This window comes from Clarias gariepinus, chromosome 7 (assembly GCF_024256425.1).
Source record: "Clarias gariepinus isolate MV-2021 ecotype Netherlands chromosome 7, CGAR_prim_01v2, whole genome shotgun sequence".
Classification (NCBI taxonomy): domain Eukaryota; kingdom Metazoa; phylum Chordata; class Actinopteri; order Siluriformes; family Clariidae; genus Clarias; species Clarias gariepinus.
Window position 1 is genome coordinate 7329118 of NC_071106.1, and position 16455 is coordinate 7345572.

The 16455-nt window shown below is 37.4% G+C and overlaps 2 protein-coding genes across 2 annotated transcripts; both read right to left on the minus strand.

Moving 5' to 3' along the window:
• Nucleotides 1–699: 699 nt before the first annotated feature.
• Nucleotides 700–9226, minus strand: LOC128528227 (extracellular calcium-sensing receptor-like). The gene is made up of 7 exons (XM_053500982.1): nt 9198–9226; nt 5228–5389; nt 4837–5125; nt 3352–4095; nt 3042–3269; nt 1779–1899; nt 700–1613 (listed from the first exon to the last, which is right to left on the minus strand). The coding sequence occupies exons 1-7, from the start codon at nt 9224–9226 to the stop codon at nt 700–702; spliced, it is 2487 nt and encodes an 828-aa protein (XP_053356957.1).
• Nucleotides 9227–11587: 2361 nt separating this feature from the next.
• On the minus strand, nt 11588–16251 carry LOC128528228 (extracellular calcium-sensing receptor-like). Its single transcript, XM_053500983.1, has 7 exons — nt 16235–16251; nt 15275–15436; nt 14889–15177; nt 13325–14074; nt 13008–13235; nt 12667–12787; nt 11588–12501 (listed from the first exon to the last, which is right to left on the minus strand). The coding sequence occupies exons 1-7, from the start codon at nt 16249–16251 to the stop codon at nt 11588–11590; spliced, it is 2481 nt and encodes an 826-aa protein (XP_053356958.1).
• Between the last annotated feature and the right edge of the window lie 204 nt (nt 16252–16455).

The window sequence follows — 16455 nt, forward strand, 5'->3', positions numbered from 1 at the left end:
TCCCAAGAAGGCCAGTGATTCAGACGTAAAGCAGGCAGTTCAGATTACTGTATGGCTCTAGCATAGAGAAAGAGAGAGAACTTTTTACCTCTACACTAGTGAAAAGCGGGCATGAGTCCATTAGTGTAGCAGGGTATTTAAAAACCGATTCTTATATATATATATAACATAAAAAAATAATAAAGAAAAAGAAAATTAGGAAATTTTGGGCAAAACTAATCTGTTGGAGACCATACCTGATGATTTTTAAAAGTTAAATATAGTCTATCTGTCACCTAATACAATCACATCACATTTTATTAGTATTTTTTTTCTTTCAAAAAAATGTGTTTGTTTAAGTGGTTGGTTAGTTGGTTTCATATACACTCGTATAAGTAATTGATCCATTTCTTCCAGATGGTATCAGACTTTAACTCCTCTTTTTTGAGAAAATTGACATATCACAAATTGTTCATGCTAATGGGTTAATTTAATTACATTCATGATCATAAGCATGCATGTTGCTAAATACATTTTGATGGAGTAGAGTTAGAACACAGTTCTGATTTTCCATAATTTCCTATTTATATATTAGATTTACTTAGGTGTAAGTTTTCTGAATGTTGTTCAGGTGATTATATTTAACATTATTTGCCCAAGTTTAATATTCCTAAGTTAAAATGGCAATGAATACGTTTGTTGATTCAAGTAATTTATTTCTTAAAGTGATTTAGATGCCATTTTACCCATCATATTTTTCTTAGTGTTTAGGTCAGGTTTAAAAAGAATAATGTAGCATTTAGGTGTAAATATACAGAATAATAAAGCAAAACTAGAAGCTAAAATAGCAAATATTTCCACAGCTACAGTAAACTTTCCTGGAGAGCTGATATAAGCTGGAATAAAGGTGATCCACACAGCACAGAATACAAGAATGCTGAAAGTGATAAATTTAGCATCATTAAAATTATCTGGCAGCTTTCTAGCTAGAAAAGCTAAAACAAAGCATAAAAATGCAAGAACACCAATATAACCCAGTACAGCCCAGAAACCTATAGCTGAGCCCAGATTACATTCTAATATAATTTTTTCTTTGTAGTAATTCATGTTTTTGTAGGGGAAAGGAGGGGAAATTATTAACCAAAGCACACAAATAAGGACCTGGACAAAAGTGAACGCCAGTACACTGAGTCTCTGCTGTAGAGGCCCAAACCATTTCATGACATTACTGCCTGGAAGTGTAGCTTTGAAAGCCACTAACACCACTATAGTTTTTCCCAGTATACAGGAAATACAGAGGACAAATGTGATCCCAAACGCTGTGTGGCGCAGCATACAGGACCACTGAGAGGGCCGTCCAATGAATGTTAGTGAACAGAGGAAACACAGAGTCAGAAAGAACAGAAGCAGGAAGCTCAGCTCAGAGTTGTTGGCCCTAACAATAGGAGTGTCCTTTTTTATAATAAATAAAATAGCTACTAACACAGTTAATGTGGCTCCAAACAAAGAAAAAAATACAATTATTATACCCAGGATCTCTGTAAATGAAAGAAACTCTATAACCTTTAACACACATTCATCTCTGACAGCATTAGACCAAAATTCTCCTGGGCACTGCTCACAGTTATTTGAATCTGCAAAGTAATTATGGTTATTGTCATTAGGAAGGTAAATAAACTTTGCCTTGTGGTTTTATTTAATAATACCACTGTTGAGCAACTGTGTCTTAAATAATAAGAGCAGGATACACAATGTGTAATGAACAAATTGTGTTTGAAATTCCGTAATGCTGGCGTTACCTGTCTGGTTACTGATCTCTCCCTCTGCACATGGTATACAGTCATAACAGCAGACAGGCCGCCCTTTCTGTGCAGCTTTCCTGGTTCCTGGAGGACAGCTCTCACTGCACACAGACCTTGGCTTCTAATAACAATATATTATGGCTAAAACCATTGAATTATAAGTTTCTGTTTAACAAACACTTGCTTTTGTTAAGCCATAATTCTTTGTTTAAAAAAAAAAATCCTTTTTAAGGTAACTAATTACATTACAAAATAACTGTATTCAAAAAGTAATCAGTTACATTAGTTAGAGTACTTTTCCTTTGCAGAAAATGAAAACTCCTTTGTAATTCCTCCTACATGTTGTTTTAGTTAAGACCTTTATAATTATTCTACCATCATCACTCTGTGAAGTCTGTCTCATAATCAGTTTACAGCTAATACCCCTATCTAACCTAAGCGGATTTACGCGGTGGCCGTTAGTATGGTTTAACATGATTTACTGCGAGTTTTGGCGCAGTGATTACTGTACGTTTCCATCTTTTCGTGTGTCCTCGCATAGTCAAACCGCATAGTTGTGATAAGGGTATAACAGCAGGAATAACAGAGGGGAAGGGAGCTGCTAGGACGAGTTTCACACAAAGTCAATGTGAATGTGAATGCTAATCTCAAGGCCAGGCTGTGCCTTTGTCTCTATGAGAATGTAAAGGTTTGGGTGATACTGTCAGGCTAATTAGATTAGCACCTATGCATTTGAAAGCCACTGTTATGCTGATGAGACCAGGGCTGGGGAACTTGCGTTACCAGGCTGATTCCTGTACTACACTATGCTTTGTTTAGATTGTCTCCACCTCTTTGTATCCCTCCCTCTTGTAAAGTATAAACTCTCCAGAGCTGAGTTTTTAGTCGAGACTTGGATGACTACAGAGATGCTCAGCGAGTTCTCAATAAAGAGTAACTTCTGCCTGAAATATATCCCAATGTCTCCTGGTCTCTGAAAAAGTTTCCAACAGTACTTGCCTAACTTACGTACCAGACGTAACGCGTAAGATTACTCGTTACATCAAAAAAGTAATCCAGGTATTCTACTTTCATAACGTGGTACACCCAACACTGTTTATGGCTTTTATAAAGAAAAACTACAATAATGCAAAAATGTTCACTCAATGGGGAATTTGCAAAAATATATGTAATGGCACCTAAATTTAAATATTCATTAATTGTATTTTATATAATATTTCTAAAAACCTTTGGAAATGGGAAATAATGTACAGTATGTACCTCATGTTTTTCTCCAGCCCACAGTATCTCTTCAGTGTTTAGGACAAATTGTTGTCCAGTTGGCAGGGTTGCATCATAATAGCCCACGACCTTAAATTGCACTTCTCCATTGACCCCTCGTTGCCAGTTTACCAAATCATACTTTGGTGCTGTTGCCCCAGTGCTGTCAAACCAAATGTTTTCTCCTACTTTGCTGGTAAAATTGACCTTTTTTAAAGCATCAACAACCTTTAAATAAAAAAGAAAATGAATACTTATTCCATGACAATAATAGTGATGGATATTGCTCTTTTTCTTCTCTTCATGTTACCTGCCATGGTTGTATTGTTTTGTTTTTCTCACAACTCTGGTTTTCTGTGCATTTCAACAGACTGTGTAGAGAATGTGCCACAGCATAAACTGCATTGTAGACATTATTTGCATATCTCATTTCTGGTATGTCCGCACTGTAGTTTTTAAATTGAATCATATCCACATACTTGCTGCAGTTGTCAGTTTCAGGAACATTTCCTTCTGTATGCAAGCAAGGGTGTGCTGTTTGCCAAAATCTACCTCCAGCATAATCAGCAAAACTACTGAGTTTCAATTTTCCCACATCAAAACCAATGGCTCCAGCCAGTACACTGTAACTTGCTGGTGTTGCTAGATCGACAGTAGAAATCCATGCAACGCCAACAATCTGGCAGCCAGTGACATTCTTTAGAATAAGTTGTTCTATTAGAATATTTACATCAAAGTAGTTAAAAAATACAATAATTACTTTGGCTGTGCCTTTCTTAATGATATCAACCACTTTACTCATTTTGGCAGGATATGACCGGTCAAACTTCTCACAGTACTCAACACATATTCCCTCCTCTTTAACTGTTTTTAGAAAAATGGCTATTCCACTGTTTCCAAAGTCATTATCACTGTACACAGCTCCAACCCAAGACCAGCCAAAGTGCTTAACCATATAAGCCAGCGCTTTACCCTGTATACTTGGTATGGTCCTGAAGAAAGAGGGATACTCTTTTCTGTTGCTCAAACATTCACATGTGGCAGCAAAACTTATCTGAGGACAGAAGGACAGGTTGTAAAAATACCTGTTTCTGTGAAACCTATGAATTTTTTTTTATCTTGTAGAATTCAAAAGAAAAAACAGGATAAACATTGGGAGAAGTGGAACAAGTTTGTGTCACACAATTTTCTTTCACTTTATGCAAAAGTAAAGAAATCACTGATAGATGTACAGGCGAAAATACACAGAATCAATATCTGCAAAAAAAAAGTATAATCGTAAAAATAATGGTAATAGTTAAAAAAATAACATTGTTTCTTTAAGCTCTATTGCTTTATGCTGGTCAGTTTTAGGGAGGACACAAAACCAATGCTGGAAACACTGAGCATAACATGTTCATGCACTTTTTCATACCTAGGGACAATTTAATGTAGCCAGTTTTCCTATCTGCAAGTGTTTGAACAATTGGTAGAAACTAAAGATCCTAGAAGACACACATAAAAATGTTGAGAAAATAAGCAAAGATTGCAAGTTTGTAACCCAAGCACAGGACTCAACCCAGGACAATAAGAAACACTGCATGACTGTGCTACCCAATCAAATAACATTCACTACTCTTAAACAATTAGATCTCTAAAATTAACATGCACATTTGATAAAATAATAAACATGATTATTAGAATTTACCTCCTAATTAGAATTTTGTAAGATAATAATCCCATACATATCTTATGAGTGTTTTGCAACTAATAAATAAATAGTTTTTAATTCTTTTTTTAAAATTATTGTTCTTACCACTGGGATCTTAAAAGGTCCTGTAGTTTGTGTGAGAGCTACTGTAGGAGTAGATTCTGACTCTCCTATAATAGCTTGTACTACTTCTTGGCCAGAGCAAGAATCATTTGCTGTTATGTCCATACCATTCATCAAAGCCATGGTTGCCTTCATGGATAACAAGCCTGAGAGACAATTATCATAAATCTTGTAACCAATTGAGGTATTTGGGAGCAAGGTGTTGCTTCTATTGATTTCATCAATTGCAAACATCATAGTTTGAACACGGCGGAATTCTCTGAGGTCAATTCTACAAATATGCGAAAAATTGCATGAAAGTCATGACTATTACAATGCAGAAAATAATAAATTCCTGAAAGTAACCACAGCATCAAAGTTTATTACAACAAACCTAATGCAGGATGAAGGTTTAGGTTTTTCAGTATATGCCAGTGACTGTAGCTGTGTACCACGATGCATTGAAAAGATAGCTCCAATTATCACATCCCCATCTTTTGACAACAAAGGATTTGCTGGAGATTCCAGAATATGGCAATTTTCTCCCTTTGCCTGGCTAAGATAAAGAAGTATTATAAGAAACAGCATCACAAAGTATGTCCAATTCTGTTGCTGAATCACTTCACAAGCCTTATATTCTTCATGTATTTATAGAAATACTCTGCATACGGACATTAAATTTGGACTAATCAGAGGTGATGAGCTTTGTGACATCATCAAGGATGGGATGCTCTCTGAAACTATATAATATATACTCCTATAGTAATATACTTTCTAATTTATTCAATAAAGACCACTTAAATTATTTAAAACTACTATTTTTGGCTTTCTCTATCTAGCCTTACATGTGTTGTCAAATAATGTGGCTGGTCTATTTGCATCGTGGTCTAACCTGCCCGAGTTTACTGATCAGTGGGTGAATAAATGGTGCCCTAGCTCTCTTGGACCTTAGCTAGGTACTGTCAAGCCAAAAAAAAAAAAAAATGCACACACTAATATTTTATTGGACTGCTTTTTCAAGTCAATGCAAGTAGGCTTTTACTGTAGTTTTTAACCATAAACAGTTTAGTACACAGTGAAATGAAACAAAGTTCCTCCAGGACCATGGAACTACATACAGTTGTGCTCAAAAGGTCCCAACCCTTAGGAGAATTTGCAAGATGTACTGTATACATTTTTTTTTTTAAGAAATCATGACTCAAAAGGCAAAGCAAATTAATTTTATTTCTAATAGGACTTAATATGCGAGGCATAACAGAATGGTACAATCAAACAAAGCATTAAAATAAAGAAAATGAGGCAAAATCCTGCTATAAAATGTGCATACCTTTTTAGTTTTTAATATTTTGTGTTGTGCCCTTTTGTATGAATAATGGCATGCAGTCTTTTGTAATAATTGTGCAATATTGATCCTTAGTTCTCTCAGGTGGTATAGCTGTCCATTCATCTTGGCATAATAAAAAAATTCTCCAGTTCCTGTTTTTTTCCCGTCCTGTTTTTTGGTTGCCTTGTAATTAAACTGAGTGGCTTAATTAAATTTAGGTAAGGAGATTGTGATGGCTGCCCCAGAATCTTCTTCTGCTGTAGCCAGAGTGTGAACTTGGCCTTGTGCTTTTGATCAATGTTATGTTAGAACATCAAGACTGTCCCATTGGCAGCACTTGTGCTGTAGAATATAAATTCTTTGCCAGTATTTTCTGATAACATGCTGCATTCATCATCCATCAATTTTGACTAACTTCCCTGTGCCACTAGAGCTCACACAACCCCAATACATAGGAGATCCAACACCTTGCTTTACAGTGGGGATGGAGTACACAGATAGCATTTTGCTGATGGGCCAATGCTGGGCCGATAGCAGCGCGTACATTGGGCCAGTGTTACATTTACATTACATTTACATTTAGGCATTTGGCAGACGCTCTTATCCAGAGCGACTTACAAAAAGTGCTTTAATGTTTACAACATTGGATACATACTTACACTGGGTTAACTAGGTTAATAACTAAGTACCATTAGTCCAACACATCTGAGTTTTTTTTTTTTTTTTTTTTTTTTTGGGGGGGGGGTTTAGTCCAAGTACTGGAGAAACAGATGCGTCTTGAGTCGTCGTTTAAAGATAGTCAAAGTCTCTGATGTACGGACATCTAGAAGAAGTTTATTCCACCACCTAGGTGCTAGAACAAAAAAGAGTCTGGATGAATGCCGCCCTCGATCCCTGAGAGATGGTGGGATGAGGCGAGCAGTGCTGGAGGATCGGAGGGAACGTGGTGCAGTGCGTGGTGTAATTAGCGCAGAGAGGTAAGTGGGTGCTGGGCCATTTTTAGCTTTGTAGGCAAGCATCAATGTTTTGAATTTGATGCGGGCAGCTACAGGAAGCCAGTGCAGGGAGCGGAGGAGATGTGTTACATTTACAATTTGGCAATTGGCAGATGCTCTTATCCAGAACGATCTACAAAAAGTGCTTTAAAGTTTACATCATTGGATACATACTTACACTGGGTTAACTAGGTTAATAACTGGGGACTAACCAGTTACTAACAAGTACTGGAGAAACAGATGTGTCTTGAGTCGTTGTTTAAAGATAGTCAAAGTCTCAGCTGTACGGACATCTACAGGAAGTTCATTCCACCACCTAGGTGCCAGAAGAGAAAAGAGCCTGGATGAATGCCGCCCTCGATCCCTGAGAGATGGTGGGATGAGGCGAGCAGTGCTGGAGGATCGGAGGGAACGTGGTGCAGTATGTGGTGTGATTAGAGCAGAGAGGTAAGTGGGTGCTGGGCCATTTTTAGCTTTGTAGGCAAGCATCAGTGTTTTGAATTTGATGCGGGCAGCTACAGGAAGCCAGTGCAGGAAGCGAAGGAGTGGTGTGGTGTGGGAGAACTTGGGAAGGTTAAAAACGAGACGTGCTGCTGCATTCTGAATCAGTTGCAGAGGACGAATCGTGGACAGCGGCAGGTCTGCCAGGAGTGAGTTGCAGTAGTCCAGTCTTGAAATAACACGGGACTGAACAAGCACCTGAGTAGCCTGTGAAGAAAGAAATGGGCGAATTCTTCTGATATTGAAAAGAAAGAAGAAATCTACAAGAGCGAGTAAGGTTAGCAATGTGTGGGGAAAATGACAGATGATTGTCCACGGTTACCCCAAGATTGAGGGCGGTGGTTGAATTTGGTTGTTGTCCAGGGATATCACAAGGTCTTGACATGGGGATGAGTCATGGGGATGACATGGGGATAAACAACAGTTCGGTTTTACTGAGATTGAGCTTCAGCTGATGAGCACCCATACAGGATGAGATGTCTGCCAGACATGCAAAGATCCAGGTGGAAACCTGAGTGTCAGAGGGAGGAAAGGAAAGAGTAAGCTGGGTGTCATCTGCATAACAATGGTATGAAAATCCATGAGATGATATGACCTTACCAAGAGACCGGGTATAGAGGGAGAATAGAAGAGGACCAAGTACTGAGCCCTGCGGGACACCAGTAGAGAGTCTACATGGGGCAGAAGTAGATCCCCTCCATGTTACCTCATATGACCTATCTTCTAGGTAAGAAGCAAACCATTGCCACGCTGTTCCACAAACTACCAAGGCTTGTAAGAATAGATAATAGAATCTTGTGGTCACCGTGTCAAATGCAGCTGACAGGTCCAGGAGGATAAGGACAGATAACAGTTTAGCAGATCTAGCAGCATGGAGCAGGGCAGTCTCTGTAGAATGTGCTACTTTGAATCCAGATTGGTTGGGATCATTAAGGTTGTTAAGTGTTGGCATCAGTGGTTGGCCAAATGACATTGTGTGCATTGGCTCAACACTAGGCCGTCGGCAGTGAGTACTTTGGGCCAGTGTTGGCATCAGTGGTTGGCCCAATAAAATTTTGTGCATAGGCCCAATGGTGGCTCATTGGTGGGGCCAAAAATAGGTTGGCCCAATGTCAGTTCAGTAGATAATGGAAAGGTGGGCCAATGTTAGCACAACATTGGTTCAGTAGATAATCCCAATGTTGGCCCAATGTTGGTTCAGTAGATAATGGCAAGTTTGGCCGAATGTTGGCACATCTTTGGTTCACTAGATAATGGCAAAGTTGGAAATTGGAAATTAAATTAGACTATTTTCATCATCAGCAATTAAGAGAAAATGCATATATCCCCAGAAATGTATTTATTAATTAGATTTATGATAAAATTATTACGAACTAAAAAAATATAGGTAACCATTATGATGATAAACTACAAAATAAACACCCAGTAGAACTACTTTTTCTCTAAGCAAGGTGAATGAAAATAAGTGCATACAAACAAAGCACCTATTGCCTCAGACTGTGTTTTATATTAGGTGGCTCTGCAACTTCCTCATGGTCATTTACCTCAGTGCTTTCACCATCAGCTTGGTCATTGTAGCTCAGCAGTTCTTTATCATCATCAACATTACATAATTTTTGGAGAACTGTGACTCTTGTCTGTGTAAATACATCAATAAATTAAGCATTGTATATTTAAAAGTACTTAAAAATATGTTTTTCAAAAAATTTCTTTCAACCAGCAAAATGATGAGAAACATTTAACTTCAAATTTGGCTTTAGCAGTTCCAGTATTACAGCACATGACAACTACTGTACCTTAATATATACAGTATATTCAACAACTGCATAAGCATACAAAAATGCAGTGCCCTAAAACAAAACAATATTTACTGTAAATTAGCCCTTTCACGTTTCTGGTGCTTAGTATGGCAACAATCCCTATAGTTCTAAACTCACTATGGCTCTGTATGCTACTGTATTTACTGGAAACATGTCAATTAGGTTAGAATAATTGTGCATAGCTAAACATTTTCCCATCATATTGCTGCAAAACCACTAACTGCATTCATGTTTTTATGTTACCACCACAGATTCTCAACACTCTTATGTCTTACTCAAGGGTATTTATATCTAATTTGGAGGAATACTAAAAAAAAAAAGTGTGTCAATTGGCTTAATTGGCATGATAGATAAAACCCACAAAAAGGGACCGTGTCACAGTAACCCCACCAATCATGACGTAGTAGGCTGAAATAGCAATTACGTACGTCCTGAGGGTACTAGGGCACAAGCCTGAGCACAACTTTTTCTGCAGAAACTCCAGCACTGAAACATTTCGGCAGTGGACTGGGTCTACCTGCTTCGTCATGCACCAACTTTCAAATAGACTCCATTTGAGGGCATAAGCTCTTCTAGGGGAGGGAGCCCTAGCAATTAGAAAAGTCTTAATTACGCTAGCTGAAAGTCCAGCTTGACTTAGTTGGTCCCATTCAGGGACCGAACGTGAAGGTTCCAAAGCTCGGGCCGGGGATGAAATATCATCCCCTGCGCCTGAGACAGAAGATCCCACCTCATTGGAATCACCCATGGTGAGCCGTTGAAAAGGGATATTAGATCCAAGAACCACACTCTGTTTGGCCAACAGGGTGCTAAATAAGAGGCGCAAACGCTGTTGATGGACCCTCGCCAAGACGCTCGGGAGCAGAGCTATCAGGAAAAGCGCATAAAGGCATAACCTGGGCCATGTAAGGGCCAAGGCGTCCAGACCCAGGGGAGCTGGGTCTGGACCAGCTCCAGGAGATTTCACTCTAGGGGCCAATCACCAATAAAGGTTATGCACCAGGTGCTTCGTACCCTTCCTATGTGGTTCAGACCCCGGTTTCTGACTCTGGGTCCCACTCTAAGTTCGTCTTGTCGTCGCAGATGCTAACAACAGACACTTCCCTCACGGGCTGAGGTGCGGTCTTAGATGACTGTCCAGCCCAAGGGAGCCCAATAGTCCCCACTGAAAAATTGGAATCTCACTAGATGCAGTCCTGGTCTTTGTGAAAAAAAGGCATGGAAAAGGACAAGTCCCAGGATTTGCAAAGAAGATCCAGTTTGTCCATTTTGTTTTTTGTGAGAATACAGATTGGTAGAAAATATGGTTGGGAACTATGTGCATGTGTTTAAGTCAAGTAGGGACTTTTCTGTATTTGTTTTTTTTTTTTTAATAAAAGGCATAAAACCAGTTGATATTTATGGAAGACCTAAGCACAATATATAATATTGTGATGAGCCTTTTAGCAGCAGTATGAATGGTTCCAATGTTTTTCAAGAAGGCCATGTGTCTATTCCATTAAGGATAATCTCTGCCGAGATAGCCAAGAGCCCACTGCAGTTATTTCCGTAAACATTTAGGTAAAACATCTTGTCCTTGAAAATCAATGGTTTATTTGTTGCCACTTTCAGGAAGAGACTTAAATGCCCCTCATACATATGAAACAATTAAATTGACTTTCTTTTTTTTTTGTTGTTGTTTTTTTTTTAATAGACATCTGTAACCTATACAATCACGTTTTGTTAGTGAAGTATATTTTTTGTATCTCAGGAAATTTTTTGGTTAATCAGTTTCTTGGGTTTATTCTTATATACACTGGGGTCCATTACATTCAGAAGGTATCCATTTTTAATTGCCTTTCTTTAAAGAAAATTGACATGACACAAATTGTTAATAGAAGTGGAATAAATTAAATTACATTCATGATCATAAGCATCCGTGTTGCTAAATGCAAAATACATTTTTAAGCAATAGTTTATAAATTTTTCATTCACATCTATATATTAGATTGAATTATCTGTAAGATTTCTAAATATTATTATTAATATTTATATGGTTGACCTTATTTGTCCAAGTTTAACATTTTCAGTTACAATGAAAATCTATATGTTCGCTGATTTAAGCAATTTGTTTCTTAAAGTGATTTAGATGCCATTTTACCCATCATATTTTTCTTAGTGTTTAGTTCAGGTTTAAAAAGAATAATATAACATTTAGGTGTAAATATACAGAATAGTAAAGAAAAACTAGAAGCCAAAATAGCAAATATCTCCACAGCTACAGTAAATTTTCCAGGAGAGCTGACATAAGCTGGAATAAAGGTGATCCACACAGCACAGAATACGAGTATGCTGAATGTAATAAATTTAGCTTCATTAAAATTATCTGGCAGCTTTCTAGCTAGAAAAGCCAAAACAAAACACAAAAATGCAAGAACACCAATATAACCCAGTACAGCCCAGAAACCTATAGCTGAGCCCAGATTACATTCTAATATGATTTTTTCCTTGTAGTAATTCATGTTTTTATAAGGGAAAGGAGGAGAAAGTATTAACCAAAGCACACAAATAAGGACCTGAACAAATGTAAATGCCAGTACACTGAGTCTCTGCTGTAGAGGCCCAAACCATTTCATCACATTACTGCCTGGAAGTGTAGCCCTGAAAGCTACTAACACCACTATAGTTTTTCCCAGTATACAGGAGATACAGAGGACAAATGTGATCCCAAACGCTGTGTGGCGCAGCATACAGGACCACTGAGAGGGCCGTCCAATGAATGTTAGGGAACAGAGGAAACACAGAGTCAGAAAGAACAGAAGCAGGAAGCTCAGCTCAGAGTTGTTGGCCCTAACAATAGGAGTGTCCTTTTTTATAATAAATAAAACAGCTACTAGCACAGTTAATGTGGCACCAAACAAGGAAAAAAATACAAGTATTATACCCAGGATCTCTGTAAATGAAAGAAACTCTATATCCTTTAGCACACATTCATCTCTGACAGCATTAGACCAAAATTCTCCTGGGCACTGCTCACAGTTATTTGAATCTGCAAAATAATTATGGTTATCACCATTAGAAAGGTTAATAAACTTTGTTTTGTGATTTTATTTAATAATACCACTGTTGAGCAACTGTGTCTTAAATAATAAGAACATGATACATAATGTATAATTAACAAATTGTGTTTGAAATTCCGTAATGCTGACATTACCTGTCTGGTTACTGATCTCTCCATCTGCACATGGTATACAGTCATAACAGCAGACAGGCCGCCCTTTCTGCGCAGCTTTCCTGGTTCCTGGAGGACAGCTCTCACTGCACACAGACCTTGGCTTCTAACAACAATACATTATGGCTACAAACTTTGAATTATAAGGTTCATAATTATTATGAAGAACTACAGCAATGTAAAAAGGTGCATATACATTTAATGAGAAATTTGCAAAAATAATGGGGTCCAAAAAATTGATTAATAAAAAATGTGATGCCAAATAAAATTTATTGCATTTTATATTTCTAAAAACTTTTGGAATTGTGAAACAATGTATGTACCTTACGTTTTTCTCCAACCCACACTATATCTTCAGTATTTAGGACAAATTGTTGTCCATTTGGCAGAGTTGCATCATAATAACCTACAATCTTAAATTGCACTCCTCCATTGACCCCTCGTTGCCAGTTCACCACATCATACTTTGGTGCTGTTGCCCCAGTGCTGTCAAACCAAATGTTTTCTCCTACTTTGCTGGTAAAATTGACCTTTTTTAAAGCGCCAACAACCTTTAAATGAAAAAAAAAAAAAAAAAATATTTTTTTCATGAAAATAATTGGGATAGAAATTGCTCATTTACTTCACTTCTTTGTCTCACCTGCCATGGTTGTATTGTTTTGTTTTTCTCACAACTCTGGTTTTCTGTGCATCTCAATAGACTGTGTAGAGAATGTGCCACAGCATAAACTGCATTGTAGACATTATTTGCATATCTCAGTTCTGGTATGTCCGCACTGTAGTTTTTAAATTGAATCATATCCACATATTTGCTGCAGTTGTCAGTTTCAGGAACATTTTCCTCTATATGCAAGCAAGGGTGTGCTGTTTGCCAAAATCTACCTCCAGCATAATCAGCAAAACTACTGAGTTTCAATTTTCCCACATCAAAACCAATGGCTCCAGCCAGTACACTGTAACTTGCTGGTGTTGCTAGATAGGCAGCAGAAATCCATGCAACACCAATCATCTGGCAGCCAGTGACATTCTTCAGAATAAGCTGTTCTATTAGAATGTTCATATCAAAGTAGTTAAGAAATACAATAATTACTTTTGCTGTGCCTTTCTTAATGATATCAACCACTTTACTCATTTTGGCAGGATATGACCGCTGAAACTTCTCAGAATACTCAACACATATTCCCTCCTCTTTGGCTGCTTTCAAAAAAATGGCTATTCCACTGTTTCCAAAGTCATTATCACTGTACACAGCTCCAACCCAAGACCAGCCAAAGTGCTTAACCATATAAGCCAGTGCTCTACCCTGGTAGTAATCACTTGGTATGGTCCTGAAGAAAGAGGGATACTCTCTTCTGTTGCTCAAGCATTCACATGTGGCAGCAAAACTAATCTGAGAACAGAAGGACAGGTTGTAAAAATGCCTGGTTCTGTAAAACCTGTGAAAGATTTTATATTGAAAAATATGGAAGAAAATTATAGGGTAAATATTGGTACACATGGGACAAGTTTTTCTTTCATTTCACAAGACACCTTTATAAAAAAAAAGCTTAAAATCTCTTTTATAATGTTTAAATGCAAAAAAAAAAATCACTGATGAAAATACATATGAAGATACACAGCAATAATATTCACTTAACAATTATTATACATGATATTTGCCTAAAACAGTGTACTCATGGAAATACAGTAGTTAAAAATAACAGTATTTGCAGCATTGCGGTATGCTGCAAAGCCAGTATACAGTATGCTGGTCAGTTTTACTGTGGACACAGAACAATGCTGGAAACACTAAGTATGACATGTTCATGCACTTTTTTTAAACCTATGGACAACTTTAATGTAGCCAGTTTTCCTATCTGCAAGTGTTTGGACAATTGGTGAAAACCGAAGATCCCAGAAAACACCCATAAAAATGTTGAGAGAACATGCAATATTTGCAAGCTTTGTAACCCAAGCACTGGACTTAACTCAGGACAATAAGAAACACTGCACGACTATACTACCCAATCAAATAACATTAATTACTCTAAAACAATTAGATCTCTAAAATTAACATGCACATTTAATAGAATAATAAATGTGATTATTAGAATTTACCTCCTAATTAGAATTTTGTAGGATAATAATCCTATACATATCTTATGAGTGTTTTTCAACTAATAAATGACTATTTTTAATTCATTTTTTAAATCATTGATCCTTACCACTGGGATCTTAAAAGGTCCTGTAGTTTGTGTGAGTGCTACTGTAGGAGTAGATTCTGACTCTCCTATGATAGCTTGTACTACTTCTTGGCCAGAGCAAGAATTATTCGCTGTTAAGTCCATACCATTCATCAAAGCCATTGTTGCCTTCATGGATAACAAGCCTGAGAGACAATTGTCATAAATTCTGTAACCAATTGAGGTATTTGGGAGCAAGGTGTTGCTTCTATTGATTTCATCAATTGCAAACATCATAGTTTGAACACGGCGGATTTCTCTGAGGTCAATTCTACAAATATCCAAAGAAATTTACAATTTGTTGACTATTACGATGAAGAAAAAAATTCCTCAAAGTAACCACAGTGTCAAAGTTTAATACAACAAACCTAATGCAGGGTGAAGGTTGAGGTTTTTCAGTATATGCCAGTGACTGCAGCTCTGTACCACGATGCATTGAAAAGATAGCTCCGATTATCACATCCCCATCTTTTGACAACAGAGGACTTGCTGGAGATTCCAGAATATGGCAATTTTCTCCCTTTGCCTGGCTAAGATAAAGGAGTGTTATAAGAAACAGCATTACAAAGTATGTTCAATTCTTTTGCTGGATCACTTCTCAAGCCTTATATTCTACAGTTATTTATAAAAATACTCTGGGCATGGCCATTAAATTTAGACAAATCAGAGAGGTGATGAGCTTTGTGACATCATCAAGGATGGGCTGCTCTCTGCAACTCTGTAATATCCTTCTTAATATATTCAATAAAGACCACTCTAATTATTTAAAACTACTATTTTTTATTTTTTAGGCTATATTTTACTAGCCTTACACGTATTGTCAAATAATGTGGCGGGTCCAGTTGCATTGTGGTATTACATGCACCCTGATCAGTTCACCAATCAGTGTGTGAATAAATGGTACTTCTAGGTCTATTGGACCTTAGCTGGTATACACTGCCAAGCCAAAACGAAAAAATTGCACACAGTAATATTTTATTGAAGCGCTTTTTTAAGTCAAGTCAAGTAGGCTTTTACTGTAATTTTAACCATTTAGTTACTTTAAATCACAGTTTAGTACACAGTAAAATGTGTGGGAGAATTTACAAGATGTGTAGAAAACATGAGTGAGAAGGTAAAAATATGTGAGGCATAAAAAAATGGCACAATCTTTAAACAAAACATGAAAATAAGGAAAAACCAGAAAATAATTTCTGTTCAAAAGTTTGCATACCTTTAGTTCACAATATGTCTTGCTTGCCCCCTTTATCATCAATGATGACATGCAGTATTTTGTAATAATTGGCTCCTTAATAACCTAAGGTCCTTAATTCTTTTAGGCGGTATACTGTAGCTGTCCATTCATCTTGGCAAAATGCCTCCAGATCCTGTAAATTTTTGGTTCTTTTGCATAAACTGCACGTTTGAGATCTCAGCCTTCAATTTGGTCTCACCAATCCGAAGACTCTGCTCCAAAAGCTGTCAGGCTTGTTCAGGAGCTGTCTGGCATACTACAAGTGGGCCTTTTTGTGGCTTGGCTATAGTAACGACTTTTTTCTGTCAACTTGAC